General features: G+C 38.5%; 1 protein-coding gene across 2 annotated transcripts in view; it reads left to right on the top strand.

The window, feature by feature from the left end:
• plekhm1 (pleckstrin homology domain containing, family M (with RUN domain) member 1) overlaps window positions 1-24,714 on the top strand; it is a 60,240-nt gene that overhangs the window by 20,280 nt on the left and 15,246 nt on the right. For both annotated transcript variants that reach the window (XM_060848928.1, XM_060848929.1), the window contains exons 4-11: window positions 4,618-5,265; window positions 9,975-10,491; window positions 11,918-12,143; window positions 13,553-14,473; window positions 17,021-17,166; window positions 17,889-18,082; window positions 19,034-19,097; window positions 22,626-22,783. In XM_060848928.1, the coding sequence (XP_060704911.1) occupies window positions 4,618-5,265; window positions 9,975-10,491; window positions 11,918-12,143; window positions 13,553-14,473; window positions 17,021-17,166; window positions 17,889-18,082; window positions 19,034-19,097; window positions 22,626-22,783 (2,874 nt within the window). The remainder of the gene's footprint in view (window positions 1-4,617; window positions 5,266-9,974; window positions 10,492-11,917; window positions 12,144-13,552; window positions 14,474-17,020; window positions 17,167-17,888; window positions 18,083-19,033; window positions 19,098-22,625; window positions 22,784-24,714) is intronic.

Below are 24,714 nucleotides of genomic sequence, written 5' to 3'. Positions count from 1 at the left end.
CAATGATTATTCGAGTCGCATCGCTTGTATCCATTCGTTGTTTTTGAATTCAATTGAGATTCTCATTTGATGTGCTGGGCAGGTTGCGTGGTTTGGAAGTAAACTCCTCAGAAATATTAGCCATGTAGAAGTTGACTCTTTAACGTTTTGTCTATTAAAAATTGTTCGCATACTTAATCATTTGATTTTTTTCACTGTTAGAAACATTACGTATTTACCAATCAGTGCTTTCAACCCAATTATTTTCCAAGGTATTTGATGCCAGTTTATGGGGATTTCTCACTGCAAATTGCCATCAGTAAGCGAAACAAACTGCCTTCTAATAATTTTTGTTCATCTTCTTAAGCAATCAGTTGTGCCTTGTAAAAACTGCAAATGTATTAATGCTCCTTTTTATTATTTTTGAATTCTTGTTTGCACTTGCCAAATCTTATCTCCACTTACTGCCATCACAAACACGTGTTTAAGCCCACTCATGCACTTTGTGTAGTGACAGATTCACTAGCGGGAGAGTCGGATTATTTTGACTGGAATTCCATTTGAAATCCATAGACTCTTCATTCTGACATGAATGTGGCAGTTAGATCTATAGTATTTGGGATTTGTTACAAACACCCTTCCATAATTTACATGCCCTTTCATCTCTCTTCCACATTACATCTTTTCACTCATATTAAATTAATTACATACTTATGCCGTTTGTTTGGTGATAACAAATTTTTGTAACATAAAACCTGAGCATCTATTTGCTGAATAAATCTTATTGGAAAGCTATACTATAAACTTCTATGTTCTGGTCACAAGTCTTCAGAATCATAACAAATATTTAGTTCTTTGAAGCTTAGTGGTTAAAATTATCATTCGCTTGTCCTAACGCCTGTCACCATCAGTAAATTATGCAGACTAGTACACCCAAGTGTCATTTCCTGGTTTGAGCTGAGTTTGGTGAACTCATATTTGACTGGGATACTATGGTTATCCTGGTCTAGTAGGAAAGATAGGCTAACTAAGTTTGTAGTTACAGATTATTAGCCAGTGGCTCCTACTGATAGACAATAGAGAGAATAGGTGCGGAAGTAGGCTATTCTGCCCTTCAAGCCTGCACTGATCATCCTCAATCAGTATCCTGTTCTTGCCTTATCTCCACACCCTTGATTCCACTCTCCTTGAGAGGTCTATCCAAGTCTTTCTTAAACGAATCCAGAGACTGGGCCTCCACTGCCTTCTGGGCAGAGCATTCCACACAGCCACCACTCTCTGGATGAAGACGTTTTTCCTCCTCTTTGTCCTAAGTGGCCTACCCCTTATTTTTAAGCTGTGTCCTCTGGTTTGGGACTCACCCATCAGCAGAAACATGTTTCATGCCTCCAGAGTGTCCAATCCTTTAATAATCTTATATGTCTCAATCAGATCCCCTCTCAGTCTTCTAAACCCAAAGGTATACAAGCTCAGTCGCTCCAATCTTTCAACATAAGATAGTCCTGCTATTCCAGGAATTGACCTCTTGAACCTACGCTGCACTTGCTCAATAGCCAGAATGTCTTTCCTCAAATTTGGAGACCAGAACTGCACACACTATTCCAGGTGTGGTCTCACCAGGGCCCTGTACAGCTGCAGAAGGATCTCTTTGCTTCTATACTCAATCCATCTTGTTATGAAGGCCAGCATGCTATTAGCTTTCTTCACTACCTGCTGTACCTGAATGCTTGCCTTCATTGAGTGGTGTACAAGAACACTCAGATCTCTCTGTACTGCCCCTTTACCTAACTTGACTCCATTTAGATAGTAATCTGCCTTCCTGTTCTTGCCACCAAAGTGGATAACTATACGTTTATCCACATTAAACTGCATCTGCCATGCATCTGTCCACTCAACTAACCTGTCCAGGTTACCCTGTAATCTCCTAACATCCTCCTCACATTTCACCCTGCCACCCAGCTTTGTATCATCAGCAAATTTGCTAATGTTACCATTAATACCATCTTCTATATCATTAATATATATATTGTAAAAAGCTGCAGTCCCAGCACTGATCCCTGCGGTACCCCACTGGTCACTGCCTGCCATTCCGAAAGGGAGCCGTTTATCACTATTCTTTGTTTCCTGTCGGCCAACCAATTTTCCATCCAAGTTAGTACTCTGCCCCCAATACCATGCACCCTAATTTTGCTCACTAACCTCCTCTATGAGACTTTATCAAAGGCTTCCTGAAAGTCCAGGTACACTACATCCATTGGATCTCCCATGTCCATCTTCAGATTTACATCCTCAAAAAATTCCAGAAGGTTAGTTAAGCATGATTTCCCCTTCCTAAATCCATGCTGACTCAGATCTATCCTGTTACTGTTATCCAGATGTGTTGTAATTTCGTCATAATGATGAAATGCCCATGTGTGGAATGGAGTGAGGAGAGGATAAGGCTTGGCTGAAATGTCCAATGCAGTTACCATTTTGATGTACCCATCAAATACTGTTTTGCACTGGTGTGAATACTGGTTAGGGTGAGAAATATCGTTCTGAAGTACTGTTCACTGAGTGCAATACTGCTTCACTGACAGCTATAAAGCTTTCTCTCATATCTTGTTTAGTGTTAGAAAATTAAATTGTAAAAGGGACATAAAGAAGCTACAAGTGGATATGGATAGGTTAGGTGAATGGGAAAAAGTCTGACAAATGAAAGGTAATGTAAGAAAATGTGAATTTGCATATTTTTGGCAAGAAGAACAAAACACGTGATCTAATTGGTGAGATATTGAAGAACTGAGATAGAGGGATCTGAGTCTCCTCGTGCATGAATTGCAGAAAATTAGTATGCAAGTAAAGCAAGTAATTGGGGAAAACTAATAAAATGTTATTGTTTCTTATGAAGTCAATTCAATACAAAAATAAATAAGTTATGCTTCAGTCGTAAAGAACTCTGAAATATTATTTACAGTATTGGACTTGTTTAATGAAGGATGTAAATGCATTGGAAGTAGTTTAGAGAAGATCTTCTAGGTTAATACCTTTAAAGCAGCAGATAATGATAAGAAGAAGACAGACTTGTAACTGTTGGAGTTCGGGAGATTACAAGATTACTTGGTTGAAACACAATCTTGAGAGGGCTTGACAGGGTGGATTTAGAAGGAATTTGGTGCTAGTTTGAGATCCAAATGGCTTGCTCCTAATCTTTAATTCATATGTTTGTGTGTTACTGTGCTGTATATTTGATTTTATTTTTCTTCTATTATTTTATTTTGAGCACTGGATAATTTAACCTAATTTATATGCTTTAGAATTGAGGCAGTTCAGGATGCTGTATCTACACATTAAACCTCAATACCAAAAGAAGTAGTAATTTGCTATTCTCAATCTTTGCACACTATTACTGTGTGTAAACATTTGGCATGAGAAACAGTCAATTTAAGATAGTCCACAAGTTGTGCAATAAGGAATACAAAAGACCTTCCTTCCCCCACAGACTAGAAAGAATGTGGAACCCGCTACCACAGAGCAGTTGAAGTGAATGGATGAATTGAAGAGGAAGGAGGGCAGGCATTGAGCAAGGAGGGAATCGATGGTTACGATAGTAGATTTGATGAGGAAAGATGAAAGAAAGCTTGAGTCAAGCATAAATAGATTGTTTAGTCTGAATGTTTCTGTGCTGTATATTTTATGAAGTCCTATTACGTTGTAATTACAATGAGAACTAGGGAGCAGAAGTAGGCAGTTCAGCCCCTCGGGCCAACTCTGTTCTTCAATATGATCACGGCTGATCTCTTCCCAGCCTCAACTCTGCTTTGCCACAAGCTTTCCAGAATTGTTCAACCCATTATTAATTAAAAATCTGACTATCTCCACCTTAAATTTACTTATTGTCTGATCAACCACTCCAGAGGAGTGAATTCTGCAGGTTCACAACCCTTTGAGAGAAGAAAATTCATCTCATCTCTACTTTAAATCTGAAACCCCTTATTCTGACATTATGATCTCTCATTGACAAGAGGAAACCTTTTCTCTACACCTACTTAATCAAACTCCTTTAGTATCTCTTGTATATCTCAATCAGATCTCGCTTATTCTTCTAAACTCTACAGAGTATAAGCCTGAACTGCTGAATATCAACTCAAAAGACAAACCTCTCTTCAGTGGAGTCAAGCCCCTCATTCTGACCTGAAAGTCGAAATTGGCAAAAATGCTTAAGATGCATGTGGCTTGGTTCTGTGGTTATTGTTAGTTCTGAGAGCATTATTATTGAACGCAAGATGATGCACATTTGGTTTTACTATTCATGTTCTTCACATGTATTGACAATAAGTTGAAAAAGTGTTTTCAGTTTGTTTGAAACTAGAGTGAGTATTGGATTCACTTGTGACATTGCCTATGGTGGATCAGGGTGCTTTATTGCCTGTGGCTAATTGCAATTAGTGGCTCATTGATAGCAACACCTCTTTGCATTCCAATCAATGAAGCCAGATTAAAGCATACAGTGGAACAGTTGGGTTTTAAAAGTAGTTTTTATTAACTCTGTGTATTGCACTTATTCATGTTGGAATACATTTTAAGTTGCTTGATTCTACACAATTGTCTAAAAAATATCTTGAGTACTGATTGTCAATTTGTTTAAACATCTTTCAGAAATGTTGTGACTGAACTGGAGCATTTGAACTTTATTAACACTGACATTGGACGATGCCGAGCATGGGTCAGGCTTGCACTGAATGAGGGCCTGATGGAATGTTATCTAGTATCTCTATTCCGTGAAAAGGACAACTTGTGTGACTTCTATCACCCTGTGGCTTTACTGCTTGATTCGGAGGACAGCGAAGTTTTATTGAGCTATCTGCAAGGTCTATCATCTCTTTCATTTGCACTGTCTTATAAATCAGCTGTGCTAAATGAATGGACTACAACTCCCCTGGCATTGGCAGGTTTATGTCCAGCATCAGAGTTACTCGAACACTCATTGCCTGACTTTTCTGAAGGCAGAAGAAGAGGATCTTGGGATTCAGTTTCTCAGTCCTCTGGTTCTGATATCGTTGATGTAATTCATTCTGGTTCCACGACTGCACACGGCAGTCACATCTCAGGAAAACTAAAACTTACATCGTCTAATCTAAGTTTGGAAACAACTGGATCATCCCAACTATCATCCAGTCTGAGCTCTGATAGTCTCCTTCAGTCAAATGGAATGAAGAGCCCTGATCAAGCCACAGAAGAGTTGTGGTCATGTGATACAGACAAGGGTATTGCAAGTGCAGAAAGCTCCAACAAATCTCTACAAGGGTGAGTGTTAATTTTACTTGTTCCCCTCTGTACTTTAATATATGTCATTGAATTTCATTTATGAAACCAAGAACATTAACATATTTGTCTTTAAGGACTCCTTGCATTTTAAGAAATGGTTTTTGACTGCGATCTGTAATTTACACATTTTGTTTTGATAGGTTCTCCCACAATCTTTGAAACAATTTTATGAAGTCAATATGGGTTTCTGTTAAAGGACTATTGAGATGAGGTTGATGTTATAAGATTGTGCTGGTAACATTAGTTCGCAGATTTCATCAGACATTAGACAGCTGGACATCAGATTTCCAGCGATGGCACTTAAAATAGATCATGTGACTGCCTCTTTCTGTAACTGTTTCCTATTTTATGCTGTCAGTTTGAGCACTATGCCTTTTAAACTTAAAGAAAACATTCTGTATAACTTCGCAAAATAATGAATGGGGGCATAAACACTACCATTACGTAGCGTATTCCCTGAGAAATCTCTGATATTCCGAACAGGTATAAACATCTCATTTTGAAGTTATAATTTTATTTTCTGAAGAGGAATACTTTTTTTTAAACTTTAATTTTAGATTTGTTCTGTGAGAAGTGACAGGGCGTCTGGAGATTTGTTTGTATGCAATTAAATGAGGATTTATGCAAAAGAAGTAAAGTGTAGGTGAGAGGAAATAAAACTGCCATTGTATAGTGACAGGAGTCCAGTAACACAGTCAGAACAATCCAGAAGTTGGACATTGTGGAGATTCATTCAGACCGAAGAGTTCTCTCTCATGAGAGAAGCAGTTATTTGTGTTCAGTAAGTAGTCTGAGCTGAAAAGAAGTTCTGAGTAGCTTAGAAACGAGAACCAGATGGATATAAAAATTTGAGGAAGCAAGTGGGGAGGTATTGGTATAATGATAACGTCTCTGAATGAGTAATCCAGAACCCCAGTTAATGTTCTGAGGATATGGGTTTGAATACCATGTAGGAGAAGGGGGATATTTGAATTGTAATCCCTACCTCTGGGCCAAAAGTTTCGCATCCCACCTGCTCCAGAGCTGTGTCATAACATGTCTGAACAGGTTGATCAAAAATATCTATAAAAGGTGATAGAATGCCTTGATTTTCTTTAAAAGAATAGGTGGGAAGTAAGAAAGGAAATATGCAGCAAAGAGAATTTATGAAGAGACTGGCCGCTAATTAAAAGGGAATCCAAAAGTCATTCATAGATATATAAATAGTTAATCAAAAATAAAAAGAGTGGAACAGATTAAATACCAAAAGGGGGATTTATACATCAAAGAAAGAGGTGTGATGGATATATGAAATGTACACTTTGTATCTATCTTTGCTAAATAAGAAAATGCTACCAAGTCTTATGAAAGATGAGCTTGTTGAGACGCTGGATGGATTGAAATTGACAAAGGGGTATTAGAAAAGTTGCCAGTACTTAAATTGAGTAGTTACTAGGACAGATTTGTTGCAGATGAAAATATTGAGGGAAGTAAGAATGAAACTAATGGAGTTGTGGCCAAAATCTTCCATTCTCCTCAAATACAGATGATCTCTGAGGATTGAAGACTTGTAAATATTACACATTCCTTTTAAAAAAGGACGACAAGGATAATCCATACCCCGGCTACTGTCGGGTTTGGATGTAAGGGACAAATAATGTTCAGGCCATAGAAACGGTTACAACACTAAGGGTGTACCTGCAACACGTTGACTGCAGCAGTTCAAGAAGGAAGCTGCGCATCATCTTCTCAAGGGCCGTTAAGGATCAACAAGAAATCCTTGCCCAGACAGCAATAATCACATCCTATGAATGATAAATTTTTAAAAAAGGCCTTGCAATCATCAACTGTAAAAATAAGTGATCTAATTACCATTACATATTAACATAGTAGCATCTTATAAATGCAATATCTTACATACATTGTGTCTTTCATCACCTTAGGACCTCCCAGAGGTGTTATACACCAATGAAAAGTACTTTGGAGTGTAGTCACTGTCATAATTTTAAGAAATTCGGTTGCCAGTTTGTACATAGCAAGGCCCCACAAGCAGAAGTGTGATGCTGACCAGATCATTGTTTATGCATGTATTAGTTTTAGGGATTGCTATTCAGAACAGAAGGGAGAACCAAAAGACAAGTATCTTCAGTAGTGTCTCAATTGGTCAAGACTATACTAGATATTATGCCTAGGTTAGGAACTTGAAGTGTGATATAGAGCTCAAACCCATTACTTTTCAATACAGAGGTGAGAAGCTGCAAACAAGCTACTAGCCAAGATGCCAAAATGCTATTGAAATCTAGATAAACAGTCCAATGGAGATAGTGCCTTCAGGGGAGAAAAATGTTTTAAAATATTGTAACCAAGGCAAAATGCCACATCTTAAATGGGAATTTGTTTCTTTACGACAGCTGTTTGCAATTTAGAAATTATTGCAACTAAAATCTGTTTGCTGCAAAGAGCATCAGAAATGAAGACGGTGGATGAGCTATGGGCAAAAGCTAGAAAACTTGTAACACTAGTACCTGACGAGACATGTTATACATTACAAAAGTACCAGATTGGTGAAGACGAGCTGAATATGTTCCTCTTTGACCTGTTTGAATCCTGTGGGTGATTGAATAAATTCTGGATAATAACTGCCAGGAAACACACCATATTATGATATGTACTCAGTAGCTCTCCATCTATGTTTTGCTGTGATGTCAGATACAGTTAGGAATCTATCCAGCTCTTTTATGAAATATGCACCCAAATAGAACTCCCTTTCATGGCAGCTTGTTGTAAAGGTCAATGATTCTTTGAAATTATGCCCTTTCACACCCCTTGAACTAACATATTTGTTTTAATTTCAGACTTGGGTAATGGTTATACAGGTTTTCTAGTCCTTTCTGATTTATTTAACTTGTAACCAATCCATATGGACCTATTTTTAATAACTTCAGTATTTTGAAGCTAGTTTGCAAAATACTAGTAAAGCCATCCAGTTGACAAAGGTGCTTTAAATTCAACTAAATCAGTCTACTGGCTACTGTTTTTAAGGCTTTGTTTGATCTGCGACCTCCCATTATAAGAGGCCCACCATTATTCCAGATGAGACCTACCATGGTACAAGGGCGGTGGTTTTTGTTTTTTAATCTGTTTGTCTTTTGTATATTTTATATCCTTGTGCATTTTTTTGTGTGAATCACACTCAATTCTACTGATTTAACAAGCTTAAATTCACAATCCTACATGGTTTGCACATAGTTAGCCAGAGTTCTACTCTGGTATGTAATACTAAGTTAGGATCATTTGGCCATCATGAATCCATTTCCTCATCAGATGCAGAGCTGTTTTTAATCTATTTTTTTATATAAGATCTAAATGTCAAGAGATCTCCCTCATCTGTAAATCTGTGGTCATTTATTCAAATGCATTCTTTGAAATCATTGACAAAAAAATGCAAAGAGCAATGTTGTAACACTGGTAATAAAACTGTAATACTGCAAATGGTAAATTGGATACAGAAAATCCCAAGTCTGGCAGCATGTATGGAAAAAGATTTGAGATTGTCCTAATACTAGGGATGTAAACTAGAAAACAATTGAATGGTTAATTTTAAGTGTTGGCCTGTTTTTAATATATTGCCATCAATGCTAAAACATGAGAGAAATGCTGCACAAAAATGACACTTCCTTTGAAAATATATTAGTAATGTTTGAGGATGTTGTGTGAGACTTTGCTACCCATTGCTCTGTGACCTTTTAGTGAATAGAATTTAAACTATAGAGCTGAAAGAAATTTCAATGTTTTAGTTTAGTAAATGCCTGTTGTGGTTTTGTTCGTCGACCTGGGAGTTTTTGTTGTAAACATTTCGTCCCCTTTCTAGGTGACATCCTCAGTGCTTGGGAGCCTCCTCTGAAGCCTCAGGCTTCACAGGAGGCTCCCAAGCACTGAGGATGTCACCTAGAAAGGGGATGAAACGTTTGCAACAAAAACTCCTAGCTTGGCGAACAGAACCACAACAACGAGCACCCAAGCTACAAATCTTCTCCCAAACTTAGTAAATGCCTGTTAATTTCTAAACAGTCAATTGATATAATTCAAATAATTTAAGCATGTTTCAAAAAGTATGTTTGCATCCTTACCTAATACTGTTGTGTTTACACTCCATAGTAGCCCAGACTGAACCACTATGAAATTAATAACAAAGTTCTGCCTCTCTACATTTTAAATCCCGACTGAAGTTTGCTCGCCAATGCCTCAGAACTCCACCCATTGCATGATTCATTGTCTAAAACCTTTGATAATCCAGGCACACAGTGTAAAAAAAACTGCCTAAATCACACCATCTACTACTCAGTAACTTGCTCAAAAGCATTCCAATAGGTTGATAAAATATAACGTTTTCTGGAAGACTTTTTAGAAGTCTCTAATCTCCTCACTATTCAAGTGCTATTATATGTTATGGTACCTGAAATAATTTTAGGAGCTATTGTCCTTTTGAATTCTTTCGTTCTGTTCTCTCCTTTTGTTTATTTTTCTTAATTTTGCTTTGTACTCAATTTAGGTGAGCCCAATAAAAGCATGAATTACTGATGTGCATTCAGCATTTCATGTCTTTAGCTGATAACCAGAGATTTCTCAGGTTTGCTTTGACCTGTTTGTATGCATCCCTTTGGTTTCTTGCTAACTAGCTTGCTGATAATTATTCTGTTTATTTAAAGGGTGCCAGATGAACTCGGAGGAGACCAAACACCAGTTTCCATAGAGCACAATTTTGATATTTCTGTGCCACAGTTGGAGTTGCCCTCAAAGCTTCCAGAAGAGATTATTTTAACTAATGCTGTGTCAGATGAACAAGTGGTAAACTTGCATATATGCAATGGGGAGACGAACCCAAAGGCGACGGCAAACCATTCACAAGTTGAATCCTCACCACCACACTGTATTCATGTTTCAACTTTGCAGTGTCCAGTATCTGTGAATGAAAGTGATACCAAGATCATCGCTCCACTTGCTGATGAGGTGCTAAACACTGGTCATGCTAAAGAATTGTCCCATGTGAACTTTACAACTCATTCACAATCTGTAGCATGTCAAGAACAGGAAGTAAAAAGCAACCAAAATTACATGGAAGTGGCAGAGCAGGTTTCTCTTGTGGGAGAAATAACTAGTGGCATGGATAAAGTGGAAAAATTGAGCACGCTCAGCAGTCAGTTGACTGAACCAGGAGACAATCATGTGAGTTTTTTTGTTGTTGAATGCTTCAATTTGGCCTGTGCCAAATTTCGCAACAAATATATCCTGCTTTGAGAGAAAATAATTTTACTAACTCCTTCACTAACTTCTCTTATTGACTGCTTTGCAGTATTCCAGTTATGCAGTTTGACTAATAGTGTTGCTGTACTACTGATGTGTGTTACAACAGATGTATTTATCCCTTTTGGAAAATCAAAGCCCCATATAGAGACTGTGGGTATTAGGAGTTGGTTGTGAGTAATTCTCATTTGGAGCAGAGAGAGTGAAATGACAACAATACAAATAAAGTTGGGAGAGGGTCTTTCATCTCTTCCCTGTGCTTATACTGCACCAGAGGAGGCATTAATTGAGCAGGCTCTTACAACAACTTGAGATACATCAGCTTTTTTCTGATAAGTAGATGTGTACATGGGAATGAAGAGGTGGAGAAAACAAAAGGAGAAATTGTCATCAAATTAATCTGCTCTGTGCTTAAAATACTAAAGATTTTTTCCTGTTAATTTCTGGTTACATCTTGTAGTATCTTGTAACTTTCTCTATTTCCTGTCTTAAAACAGTGTTTAGTTAGCATTATGCCACACTTGAAATGGGTCTAGATCACATTGATTTTTTAAAATTAATCCTTCAATCCAAATTGTCAGTCTCCTTTTGAATGATTTCTAGGGCATTACGTTGCTCCGTTTGAACCAGTAGCCAGAGAATCCTCAATGTCATTGATATTTTTACCAAACCTAGCAAATCTCCTGTACTGATTTTTTTTCTCTAAGAGTTTCCTAAAAATTTTCGGCTGTGGGACTGTAAATATAAAGAACCCAACTGTTTATAAGCACTTTCTTGCATCAAATACTTTGGTCCTTGAATGAGATACTGAATGACTATAAATTGTAATCAGAAATTTACAAGTAAATTCTTATCAAATACTTCTATTGGATACAAGGTGGTGAGGGCAGATCTTTATACTTGGGTAAGATTCAATGTTGAAGATGCGTAAGTACTTAACAACTAAGTGTTGGCAGATAGGACTAGATCAGGTTAGGATATCTGGTCGGCATGGACAAGTTGGACCGTAGAATCTGTTGTACATCTCAATGACTGTATGCTCAAGTTTGTACTTATTTAAGCTTGATGAAGCTGCACAAATAGGGAAGCCTATTTATTTCTTTGAAAACATCTTTGTTTCTTAAATTTGCAACATTGTTTTTGTTAACTTTGTTTCAATGCTTTTTTAAATGTATATTTTAATCAAATGCATCAATGGGTTTGTGATTGGAACTTTGCACTTAATTTTAATAAATTCTAAAACTTTCAATGTGGTGCCATTTCCAGTGTCTAATGTTGAAATAACTACTGGACTTGTGCTACATACATGTCACTTGATTCATTGTAAGCATGAACCTTCTGGTTTCAGAAACAAAATAGCTGGATATCAGACGATGACATCTGCAAACCATCTCCGAGAGAAGTGCTCTCAAAAAGCACAAGGGAAAGTTCATCTGAATGTTCAGTAAGCTCAAGATCTATGAATGAAAATAGCTTCCAGCTGAACACACACGGAAACTCAGCATCCGATTTCTCTCAGCGTAAACACGGTCAGGGGGATTCATCTTTTAAAGTAACTCATCGCCGAAAGGCAGGTAAGCTGGTTTGCCGCTAGATATTGCAGGATATGGCACTTTTATAATCACTTCCTAATCTAATCACTACTTTTTTTTGCATATATAGCTACTGGTTACCATTTTGCATATGTTATTATTTGAAATTCTACTAAATGGTAGAGGTTTTGTTATGAAAGCAGGGAGCTCCAAAAGAGAGAGAACATAAATTTCTCTTGGTATTAGCCAGCAGATATTAAATTGTGGTTAGAGACCATAGTGACTTGAGCTGTTGAATAAACATAATATATTATCAAATAATCATGGAACATTTTTCTGCATGTCTCCTAGTTTCCAGTTATGCCATTGTGATGGTGTTTAGCAAGGCAGTCAAATAGGAAAATTCTTGTATCAATGAAAAGCATTTTAGTCAGCATGATAATATTTGATTGGAAGTTCAGAAGGTTGGTTACCCTATATCCAAATATAAGGGCAAGGCCCATTGATGCTTGTTTGCTGATGTCCTCCTACTTGTGCAAGAGCAATTAGGAGAGATATGCTAAACAGAGCAAGAAAACAAGCTTGTAACATGAAGTACCAGCTATCCTGACAGTGAAATCTGACCCCATAATAACTTGAAAGTGTACATGCTTGTTTCATTAAATAGTGAGCAATAGAAATATCGTTAAAACTGTTCTTTGATGTATTTAATATAAAGTAAACTGTTGGCTTGCTGAATTGCTTTGTTGTAAGGGTTTTCCTTTTGTCAGTCAGAAAGATAAGAGAAGGTGCTTGGTGACCAGTCTGACAAATGTTTTGGGCACTAGCCAGGTAATTTCAATTCTTTGTTGTGAAAGTCCACTGCTGATTGCAGGGACACAACGTTTGTTTACAAGACTGTGTCTTAAACAATTGAATCCAGCACATAATCTGAAAAATTGTAAGTAAACTGCTATGGTTGAAACATGAGATATCTGGGAAAGTTGCCCTGTTGCTTCTTGAATAGTGATGTGAAGTCTTTAAGGTGGATAAGGGCTTGATTTTACAACTCGTCTGGTAGACAATCTGACAGGGCAGCTGTCCGTAAATACTACACTGATGTGTCAGCCTGAGTTATGCACTTGAGACTGTGGAATGGGATTTGAACCTACAGCTTCCTGATTCAGACAAGAACGCCATTACAGATCTAGAACTGATTCATGCTGTCTTAAAGCTGATTCTTTAAGTGTCAGCAGCTCTATAACACCTCAGCTGTGTGCCTCCATTTGAATGTGAATCATGTTATCACATCATGTAATAAATTTATCCAAAAGGCCATCAGAGAATTTGAAATATATTATTCTAATGCCAAATGTAGTCCCGTAATGCTACAGGATGTTTATTAATAGATTTGGCAACATGGCAGTATTTGGTTTTACTCTTGATTATGTGGAATTATTGTCTTTAAACAGGCATTTCAAACCCATTTCGAGGACTTCTGAAACTGGGTAACCTAGAGAGGCGAGGCCACGTTGGCATTTGGAAGGAGTATTATTGTGAGTTGTCACCATTTGAGTTCCGACTGTACCAAAATGATGATGACCGCAATTGCTATGACAACTGCTCTTTATTAAGATGTGAATCAGTTGGACCTGCCCACACAGATGGGAGGTTTGAGTTGGTTTTTGCTGGCAAAAGATTGTATCTGCGCGCACCGTCCCAAGATGAAGCTGATGACTGGCTTGACCGGATTCGGGAAGCTCTAGTAAAGTGCCGGCCTCATCAAACTCCAAAACAAGAAGCAATGTATACAGAGAATTCAGTGAGTGAGAAATCACACGTGTCTAGCCCATGTACTCAATCTGCTGAACAGTCAAACAATGAGAAAGAAAATGGCTTCCAGCAAGTGTTTAACTGGAGTTCTCAGGCTGAGCCTCAATTGGATGCAATTAAGGAATCTGTACTTTATCAATTAACAGAAAAATCGTGGACACCATATATTTTTTCTTTGTCATTGGAAACACTGAAATGTTTTCAGTTTCAGGGCCAACAGAAAATTCTATGCAACAGCTACAGAATTGAGACCTTTAGAGACGTTATACCTGATACTGCACTTGGTAGCCCGGCTTACTTTAAATTAATCACATCAAAAATCACTTTGAGGCTTCGAGCAGAAAGTGCAGCCGAGGCAAAATCATGGCGGGAGCTAATTCGTGCAGTTCTTTCATCTTTTTTGGAAGCGGAAGAAGATGCCTTGGCAGCAAATATGACCATTGAGAAGAATGAGCGAAGACTTAGGGAGCTTGGCTTGGATGAGCACATCAATCTGCTGCAGTGCTTAACTGTTGTTCCTGTGGAGAAAGGGTTGGACGCACAAGATTTTCGATGTGCAGGTATGATGTTGTTTACCTCTTGTGGTCTAAATCTAAATTCTCAAAGGGTCTGGATGGCTGACAACGTTTAGACACTCTTCTTTTTACATCCAGGGCCCAGGTTTCAATCAAAGCAATCTGAATGAATATAAAATATCTTCTGTTAATTAATTTAAAGGGTCTCTCAGAAACTGATTTGGTCTGTTTCCATCCAGTTCTCCACTGCATTGGTAATCAGGGGCAATTGTATTCAATCTCACTTATTCTTGCTGTGAAATTACCGCTACTCTGCAGAAGAATGAGATTATTTAAACTCATTTTGTGGTGAGTCCTGTCAGTATGAACAGATGCTCATGGTATTAAATGAAACTGGATTAGAAAACTGAAACAACAGTGTAGTTACTCGTATTTCACTTAACGCAGTCCGTGTAGTATTGAGTCATTTAGTAATCTATAGTCTGTGCGTTGGAAAGCAGACTTATTGATATTTTCTCGAAACAAAAGGCTTTCAATTTTCAGAAAATTCGAGGTTATCTGTGAACGAGTCTGCAATTGCGAATCTGACACACGTTTTGTAACTCCACCTGGTTTAATCATTGTGACCTATTTTAGCTGATATTGGGAAGGAAATAATTGTATCTGAACAAAGACAGATCATAGAATATTTTGATCTACTTTTTATCTGCCTGCATGGATTATAATGTCATAGATGCTTTAATGATTTTTAACTTTTAAGATCCACAATTTAGAATGGAAATTTTATCAAACGAATGATCAGATATTATTTTAAGTAGGAAATGAACAGGCATAGTAGCCCCACAAATGTAACCATCCTTAATGATCGGGATGTTAAGCTAATCAATATACAAGACAAGACTGAAACATTTGCAGCAGTTCTCAGCCAGCAGCACTGAGTGGATGATCCATCTCAGCAGTCTCCATGTACCCTTAGCATCACAGATACCAGTCTTCAGCTGTCTTCGGTCAAAGTAATATGAAGAAATAGAGGCTGACAACATTTTGGCAACAGTACTAAAGTCTTGTGTTTCAGAACTTGCCACACACTTGGCCAAGTTATTCCATTAGAGCTACAGCACTGGCATGTGGAAAATTGCCCAGGTATGTCATCCACACACAAAGCTGGATAAATCCAATCTGGCAAATTAGCACCCCATCAGTCTACTTTTGTTTATCAGTAATGATAGAAAGTGTCAAAAACAGTGCAATCAAGCAGTACCTGTTTACTGATGTCCAGCTTGGGTTCCAGTGGGGCCACTTGGCTCCTTATGTCCTTTACTCCTTGGTTCAAGCATGAGAAAAAAGAACTGATTTCCAGAAGTGAGAGTCATTGCCCTTAGTATCAAGGCTGCATTTGACTAAGTAGGGCACCAAGGAGCCTGAGCAAAACTACATAATGCGTTTTTATTTTCTGCAAAAACTTTAATGTCGCATTTTATCAACTGTCATCTTGAAATCCAAATATAATACATTTACAGCCTCCGCTTTATCCACAACATGTTATTCCTTCAAAGAGCTCCAAGAAATTGTTTAAACATGATCTCCTTCTCACAAAACCAATCCGACTTAGGAAAACCCAAGTGCATAGCTATAATCTTATTGATTTGTGACAGGATACCAAGCTACCAAGCCAATAATTTCTTGTTTTCCACTTGCCTGAATAGAGATGTCATATTCGGTACCTTCTGGTCTGATGAAACTGTTCTCAAATTGACAGAATTTTGGAAAATTAAGAGCATCCCATTAGCCATCTCTTTGTCTCATCCAGTACCTCAGAATAACCTGATTTGAAATAATATTGCTACAAAAAGCGCATAACCATTTCCCAGCTATATTAATGTACAGTAGTCAGTTTTCTGTACATTTAAAATGTTTGAAATCTATTAAAACATGGGTGTTAGTGTCTTTGCACTCAGGAAGCAATTTTTTTTTAACAGCCTCCTTAAAGATCTGAAGTTAATAGAGCAGTTAATTTGATGTTGGTACTGATTCTAGGGCAATATTTTTAAACTTGTGCAACATGCTGGAGTTGTGTAGATTGTAATTTGTGCTTAAAACTGTTTGATCTTTTATGCTTGTTTTAAGAAAATCACAGCAAAAAAACAAGCGTAGCACACCATATTTAAACATCTTTGGAAAGGAATGTGAAAGCTCTTTTCTTCTCGCTGTTCTTCATTATTTTGCACAAATGATCATAAATTGATTATAGAATAAAAAGAAAAAAAAACACAAAACACATACTAGAGTGTCAGAAATCAAATTGGACGGAGATGATTGATTCTAAGGGAAACACTAAAATGTCATCTAATTAAGTTAATGTGTGTCAAATTGGGCAGTCTCTGTTAAGAACACATACGCCTCTTCACTTGATTTCCTTGAATTCCCTGCGGTCAGGTCATCAAACATCCTCCAGACATGAAAAAAGGAGAAGTTGTTCTTGTGTTTTTGTTGGAATACAGAATCATAGAGAATCATGTCCTGTCATGACAGGAAGTTATTTTTACTGGGCAAAATAGTCTTTTTTTTTTAAACTCTATTTTCATTTTGAAGGATGTAATCAGCAAATTGGATTTTCTTTTGGGAAACCCAAGCTTTGTGCTTATTCCAGCCTTTACTACTGTGAGATGTGTCATCAGGATACACTAATAATTATCCCTTCCAGAATGATCCATAACTGGGACTTGGTGAAAAAGGGGGTGAGTAAGCTGTGTTTGATGTTGCTTATCTTTCGTTAATGCTACAATGCACCTCTCCCATCCCCATATACAGGAGGGGGTCTTTCTTTGTATGCAATGGAGGGTGAAATGGGATATGTATGGTGCCAACGTCAACCCCTCACCCTCCAGCCCCACTTGTATTGTGGGATGGAGGTGCACTGAGGTGTTGTTTGGCCTTCGTAAAATGTGCTTTAAGTTGTGATCCCACAAGTATGGTATTTGGAAAATCTGTTAAGTGTTGGGTGCTTTCAATGTCTTAAAGGGGAAGGGTGTTTTTTTTTTGAGCTGATAAAACAAAAATTGGTGCTGCCAAGATGGCATTTGTTTTTTATCTGTGGTTGCCCTGATAATGAAGTGGTGAGCTGTGTAATGCAAGATATTTTAAAAGTATGGTGAATTGGAACTGTATCTATCTGTTGAACAGTTCTAATACTTGGAAATTGATTTTTTTTTTTGTTTCCTCACTCATCTTTGGAAAGCTTCAAAGCTTCTATGATGGGTAGTCATGTCATCCCATATGATAAATAGGAAATCGCAGTAACATTATTAAAATTACTTGGAATTTTAATATAACAATGGAGTAGCACGAAATCTGTAAAAGCCATAAACTTCATTAAAGAAAATGCTGTTTTGAATACAGAGCAATAAGTTGTGTCTATCACTACTCAAGTTAAAATTTTCTCTTTTTTTTTCTAACAAAGGTTTCCAATGTAGCTGCAAAATTCCTGCAGCAGATTCAAAATGAACCATTCATTGATATTAATCTCATAAATGCAAGTCTGTACCAGTATATTGAGCAGATGGCCCAGGCCCGCAAGAGTAGAAAGCGTTTGAAGCTGTTGGAAGACTATCTCCTTACATGTCGGAGTGGTGCAGTCCAGGAATTCTACAGAAAGTGAGGATCGCTGCTTTTAGTTTCATTCACTAGTTGTAAAGTGTTATGTTAAATAAAGTCCAATTTTTGCCCAGTAGTGCATTTTGAAATATTTACAATCAAAGGAAATGTGTTTAATAGTTATTTATGTGTAAGCCTGAAATAGCTTGAACTTTACGGATTTGATATGTTTGGTCAGTTTGTTATGATAATGTTACCCTGAATAGATATTGAAACCATGTTTGCAGTTGATCACATGTGGATGTAATAGATACTGTTTGCCTAAAGTTGAATGTGTTTCTATAAGTTGAACTCTGTTCAAGTAACTTGCGTTTACGTTAATTTGCAATAAACATGGTTTTGGGTCATACTGAAGAATAAGAGATGCCATCTTTGAAATTAAGTGGTAGGTCTGCGTGATCTAATTGATGCAAAGTTGCCCTTTGCACAGTTTGAAAAATAGTAGATCTAATGAGCTGTCAAATTGTCTGTACCTCGATCAAAATTTCCAATACATGACCCTCTGGTCATTAGTGCGCTGATGTTTGTGCGAACCTGGGGCATTCACATTACTTCAAGTTATTTTTACTGTTTTGCTCCATGGACCTTGTACGTCCTTACAGAGGTACAAGGAATCACTGACACCAACCTCTATACTTCTGTATTAACTACATATGCACAAATACCAGAAATTGTTCTCAGTTTCAGTTATAACAACTGAGCACTGACAGTTTCACAATCATTTATAAAGGCATTACAAGCTCAACTCATTATCTTAAATCAGTTGTTAAATTAACTCTGGATTGTTCTCCAAATGCTACTGAATCATAAAATCTAACAGTAGATATAATGGTCACATTAAATTTGACAGCTTAAGCAATCTGTCTTTCTTTTCAGATACTTTTTTCTTCTCCATAGCAGAGTCTGATGTTACTTGTATGAAGCAACTAACACTTATTATCTCTCTTTCAGGTTAGAGCAAAAGAAGTATCTCCTGGAGTCACCTGATTTGTACAGCGTTTCTGATCTTCAGCAGGTGAGAGAGTCTGGCATCCTATTCTTTTGTTTATCTTGCATGGTGAGAGATGTGTAACTTTTTTTGTTTAGTATGATATTCAATCAGTATGAATAGATAAAGTATAGATCAAGTCATAGAACCATAGAATCCCTACAGTGTAGAAAGAGACTATTCAGTCCATCGAGAACACTTATACATGCAATCTTATCTCAGTAACCCTATTTTTACCATGGCTAACCCACCTAACCTGCACACCCTGAGACACTACAGAGCAGTTTACAATGGCCAATCCATCGAACCTGAACATCTTTTGACCGTGGAACAGAACCAGATCATCTCTCAGAAACCCACACAGAAAAAACGCACACTCCTCCAAGGGTGGAATCGAACCCACGACCCTGGTGTTCTGAGGCAGCATAGCTTATGACTGAGCCACCAAACTGCCCAAATTAGGTTTCACAACAGTACTCTGACCTTGTTTCATATGCAGTCGATAGATAATGAGGGCTAAGTAGATGTTATTTCAATATCCCTTCATTACTGCCTCATATGGGACATGTCATTTAATATATTCTCCTTCTATCTTCTGTCTAAAATGGCAAGTTATTTTTTTTAATGTCTTGCTGAATAGAAATAAGTATTTAGATCTCTCATTTTTAGACATTGTTTTACATTACAGAAGGAGAGTTGCATTTTTAAATCCAACGGTGAAAGTTATGATTTCACATGATGTTCGTTCATTTGAAAGTTGAATAACAATGTGAATAGTTAACTCTTGTACTTAATGTCCCATTAATAAAACACAGCTGAAGCCTGCATGCTTATTAAATATTATTTTATTCGCACTCAAGAATTTAGTACCAAGTATCGTGCTGATCTTGATGAAGTAAATGTCAGATTTATTGTCATGTACAGGGGAACCTCGATTATCTGAACGAGATGGGTGGGCACTATTTCGTTCGGATACTCAATTATTTGGTTAGTCGATTTAAATGCCTTTCCTCTGGGGCTCGGAGTTTTTAAAGTCTGCTTCCCCCGTTCAGGAGACTGCAGCAGCACAGGGCGTAAGACCCTGTCCCCGACATCGCCCTCGGCCAACACCGCCCCGCCCGCCCCCCCAAACACCTTCCAACGCTGCTCCTTTTCCACCCCCCCAAACCCGGTCCAATGCCACCCCCACTCCCAGCACAAAGCGTGCAAGCCCCCACCCTCCCAACCCTGTCCAACACCGCCCTGCCCCCAAATCCTGTCCAATACTACCCTGCCCCCAACCCCAGCAACTCCATCCCCTGCATCCCCAAACCCCATCCAACCCAGCGCCCCCGCCCCCCAAACCCTGTTCAACTCTGTCCCCTCAAACCTCATCCAACACTCTCCTCCCCACCCCCCACTCACGTCTACACCAAACCTCTCCTGGGCCAGCCGGCCTGGACACCAACAACAAGACTGCTGCTGCCTTTGTGCGGTGAGTCTCCAAATAGCGCGCACACAGTTTTTTACTGCAATGTTTTGACAGATTCCACATTTGCCCTGTACAGGACAATGTTGGAAAGATTATCTGAGGGAGGGAGGGTTTAGGGTACCACCCTGTGTAGAACTCCAGGAAAAGTGTGGGGAGAGAGGACGGGAGGTCAGTGATTTGGAGATGGTTCTTGCTTAATCACTGTAAACAAAAGACGCGATCACTGTTGGAAACACGTCTTTGATGTAATGTTTCTGTCAGGATCTGAAGATCATTTTTGGATAATCGAGGTTCCTCTGTGTAAGAAATTTGTGTGTGGAGTTCTGTCAAAGATTATGATCACTTTTCCAAATGATTGCAAGTTAATGCAGATATTGATTTGACTCAAAGATAACACTTTCACACCTGAGTCAGATTTGAGGGTGCACATCCCATTTGTAAACTTAAGCATACAATTTAATTCAAAGCTTCCCTCATTTCTGGAGAAAGTAGAGGTACTCTCTCCAGAAGTGACTTGACCATTGGCATGGCTGAGCATTTATTCATTTTGCTATTCATGAGCTAGGCAGGTAGGAATGTGAGGGCAGCAGATGTAGGATGCAGACAGTATCGTTTCTTGCAGGCACAGTCATTCACCTGGAACTGATTATGGGGGGCATCAGCTGACATTTAGCCAATAGTGTGATACTTTGGATGCACTCAGCTCCAATTCACTGATTTTTTTTGCCATCATTAACTTCTCATTCCTTACCTAACTGGTTACTGAGGGCCTCCAATTTGAACAGACTTTCTCGAGGGCTGTGGGTGTATATGTGTGCAAGTCAATGAAGGAGCAAAGAATAAAACATACAATTTCTTGGCTTAACATAAAACAAACACTTCTGGATTCTCAAAGTCTGAAATAAAATCAGTAATTGCTGGAGAAACTCAGCAAGTCTGCGGGTATCTGTGAAGAGAAAGCAGAGTCAATGTTACTGGTCCATTGACCCTTCATCTGAACTAGTAATAGCTAGGAGAAAGTGCAGAAAATGGGATGGGGAGGTAGTAGAAAAGTGAGAAAATGGGCAGGGCACAGAACCCAGATGGAGAGAAAAGCATTTAGGCCAACAAAGGAATGCATGTTCGTATTCCAGAAAAGGAGTAAAGCTGATAGAGGGCTATAAGTAGCTGAAAATAGGCTGGCTTTGCTGGAAGCAGTCCACGTGATGACAAGGCCTGGGTGTGGGGATGGGTAAAGGACATGGAAAATGCGGATCAGGCCCTGAAATTGTTGAACTTGCTGTTCAGCTCTGAAGGCTGCAGGTTCCCCAAGCAGAAAATGCGATGCTGTGCTTCCAGCCTGCAATGGGCCTCACTGGGACACTGCAACAGGCCCAAGACAGAAATGTTGATCAGATAGCATGGTGCTGTGTTGAAGTGACAGGCAACTGGAAGATTGGAGCCATTTCTGTGGACGCGTAGGTGTTTCGCAAAGCAGTTGCCCAGCCTGCAGTTAGTTTTCCCATTGTAGTGGAGATGAAATTGAGTGGTGAATACAGTGGATTAGATTCAGTGAAGTGTGAGTAAATTGCTGCTTCACCTGAAAGATGGGTCTGCAGCCTTGGATAGGAGGAAGTAAAAGGGCAGGGCTGTGGGGAGCTGCTGTGAATGGACCAATGTGTCCCAGAGGGAATGGTCCCTGCAGAATACCAGCAAGGGAGGGGAATATATATCTGGTGATGCCATCCTGTTGAAATAATGGCTTATGGTCTTTTGAATGCTGATGGTGTGGAAAGTGAGGACCAAGGGGTTTTGGGAGGAAAGAGAAAGGGTGAGCACAACATTTTGAAGGATGTCATTAACAAATTGCATTTTCCAAAAGAAAACCCAAACTTTGTGTTTTTTCCAGCCTTTGCGACTATGAGATGTGTCATCAGGTTACATTAATAATTATTTCTTCCAGAATGATCCATAAATGGGGCTGCCACTAATGTGCCCATTACTCTGTTCTATTAGACAGTTCTTGGATGTGAGCCTGCCACAAACTGTCCATATTAAAAACAAATATTATTACTTCAATGTCCAATGTTTCTTTTCTGTTACAGACAGCACATGGAGTATTTGAAGCATTCTTGCAGCATACCATCCAATATGCCACAAATCATGTTTATATGTGTGACCTTTGCACTCAACGTGGTTTCATCTGCCAGCTCTGCAATAGCAATGACATTATCTTTCCTTTTGAGTTTGAAACAACGTCAAGGTAAGCAGAAATGACCTTGCTATTATATATAAACTGTTGTCATGATAGATTTACTTCATGCCTGAGAACTAACACAATATGGGAAAATGTATAAGATGCAGCTGCATTTGGGGAAACTAAAATGCTACTAATTAAAGGAAGTAAGTTTACAGACTTGCAGTTGTTGGTTCATTTTGACTCTGGAGCAGAGTACACTTGGTAGAACTCAATCTGAGCAGATTATTGGTGAATGAATGACCTTGATAGAACTGTCAACAACACCTTTCATTGCTTTGGTCATTGATAGTGGACTGTTAAGGGCAGTATTGTGCAGTGACAAATCTGCCCTGTTTGAACGTAGCTGGGCATTTTTCCACTTGATCGTGTAGATGTTATTGTAGAAGTTCTTCTAGATCATTTAGGCTAGGATATTGCTGCTCTGGAACATGTCTTCACCATTGTGATTGGTATGCTATCAGTGCGCCATAGGCTTTGCTGTCCATTGCACTCAGCAATTTCTTGTATGATGTGGAATTGACTGAAAACTAGCATCTGTGACTATGGAACTCCAGGAAAAGTCAAGATAGATCATCCACTTGGAATCTCTGGTTGAAAATGCTCTCAGCATTCTGCCATCACTCAGAATGAGAATATTCCGATGTTAGTTATTTAATTAAGCACTTTGCTCATGATTAGATATGACAGGATGGCAAAGCTTTGATCGGATCTATTGGTTAAGGAATTTCTTAATGTTGTCCACATATAGTCCTGTGGTATAGCTTCACAAGGTTGATTAGCTCATTTTGAAGGTATGCCTGGTACTGCCCTGGCATGCTGTCCAATATTCCACCTTGAATCAGGGTTGATCCTTCAATTTATGATAGGAGTAGAATGGGAGATATGCTGGACCATGCGCTGCTATTGAATGCTCATCGAGTTCTTGTGATGGTTCAGTTTTGAATTAGTGGTTCTGTTCTGAATATATCCCATGTGGCATGACGATAATGCCATACACCATGATAAAAAGGGTGTCCTATCGTGACAATCTAGTAATGCTGTGGCTATAATTTCTAATACCTTTCCTTCTAGCTTTAATTAATTAAATGAATTTAAATCCATCAAGTTCAGTGTTGGAATTTGAATTCATGTTTTCAGAACATTTCTTGTGTTAGCAGTCTACTTATTGTTCCTCAATTCTTATTTGTCCTTTTGAGGTGAAGGTAGCCATGATTTTCAACTGGTGTAGATATTGGATTCCAGTGGTTATGCAGATGACTGCTGAGGCTAATTTGTACCTGGAAGATCCTGTGCAAACAGGACAGGATATTGCATATAATTGAATGTGTTACTGACTCGGTTTTCTCCCATTTTTCTCTGCTTCTGATGTGTGCTTCCATTTGAAGGAAGCAGTTCTGTTTTTTAACTTGGTAGCACAAGGTTCAACAATCCTGGATCAAGTTTCAGTTTGCTGGATTTGCAACCCTTCATTCTCAGACTGATGGTCAAAGTCTGCCAAAGGCTATACTTTGGCAACAAGATATGTGCAATTGGCAACACACAATTTGAGCACGTTCTGCTGAGATAAATAAACATCGATTGCTGAAAGGTTTGCTTATTGACTTCAGCTTTGGGCTTAAAGTAGAATATTCCTGGAGCAGGTTACATTAGTTCAGTTTATTTTTGTGCTGTGCATAAGATCCAAGTTATCACATACATAGAAAACAAGTCCAAATCACATTGCGTTTTCAATTTTGAGGTCACTGTTTGTGTGCAGGCATCATGAAAAAGATCTCAAAATATGGTGGAGAAGAAGAGGCAGTCCTATTTAACTCCATTAGTGACTGGTGTTGCGATCCTGAACCAGATTCCCAGATTTTTTTACGCTCCAGTCAGCAACTATGACAACGGTTGTAATGGCAGTATTTCAAATCTCTTTTATTTACTAAAGAAAT

Source organism: Hemiscyllium ocellatum, chromosome 32, assembly GCF_020745735.1.
Source record: "Hemiscyllium ocellatum isolate sHemOce1 chromosome 32, sHemOce1.pat.X.cur, whole genome shotgun sequence".
Classification (NCBI taxonomy): Eukaryota; Metazoa; Chordata; class Chondrichthyes; order Orectolobiformes; family Hemiscylliidae; genus Hemiscyllium; species Hemiscyllium ocellatum.
Note: the sequence above shows the minus strand (reverse complement) of the source record. Positions and strands in the feature narration are given on the sequence as shown.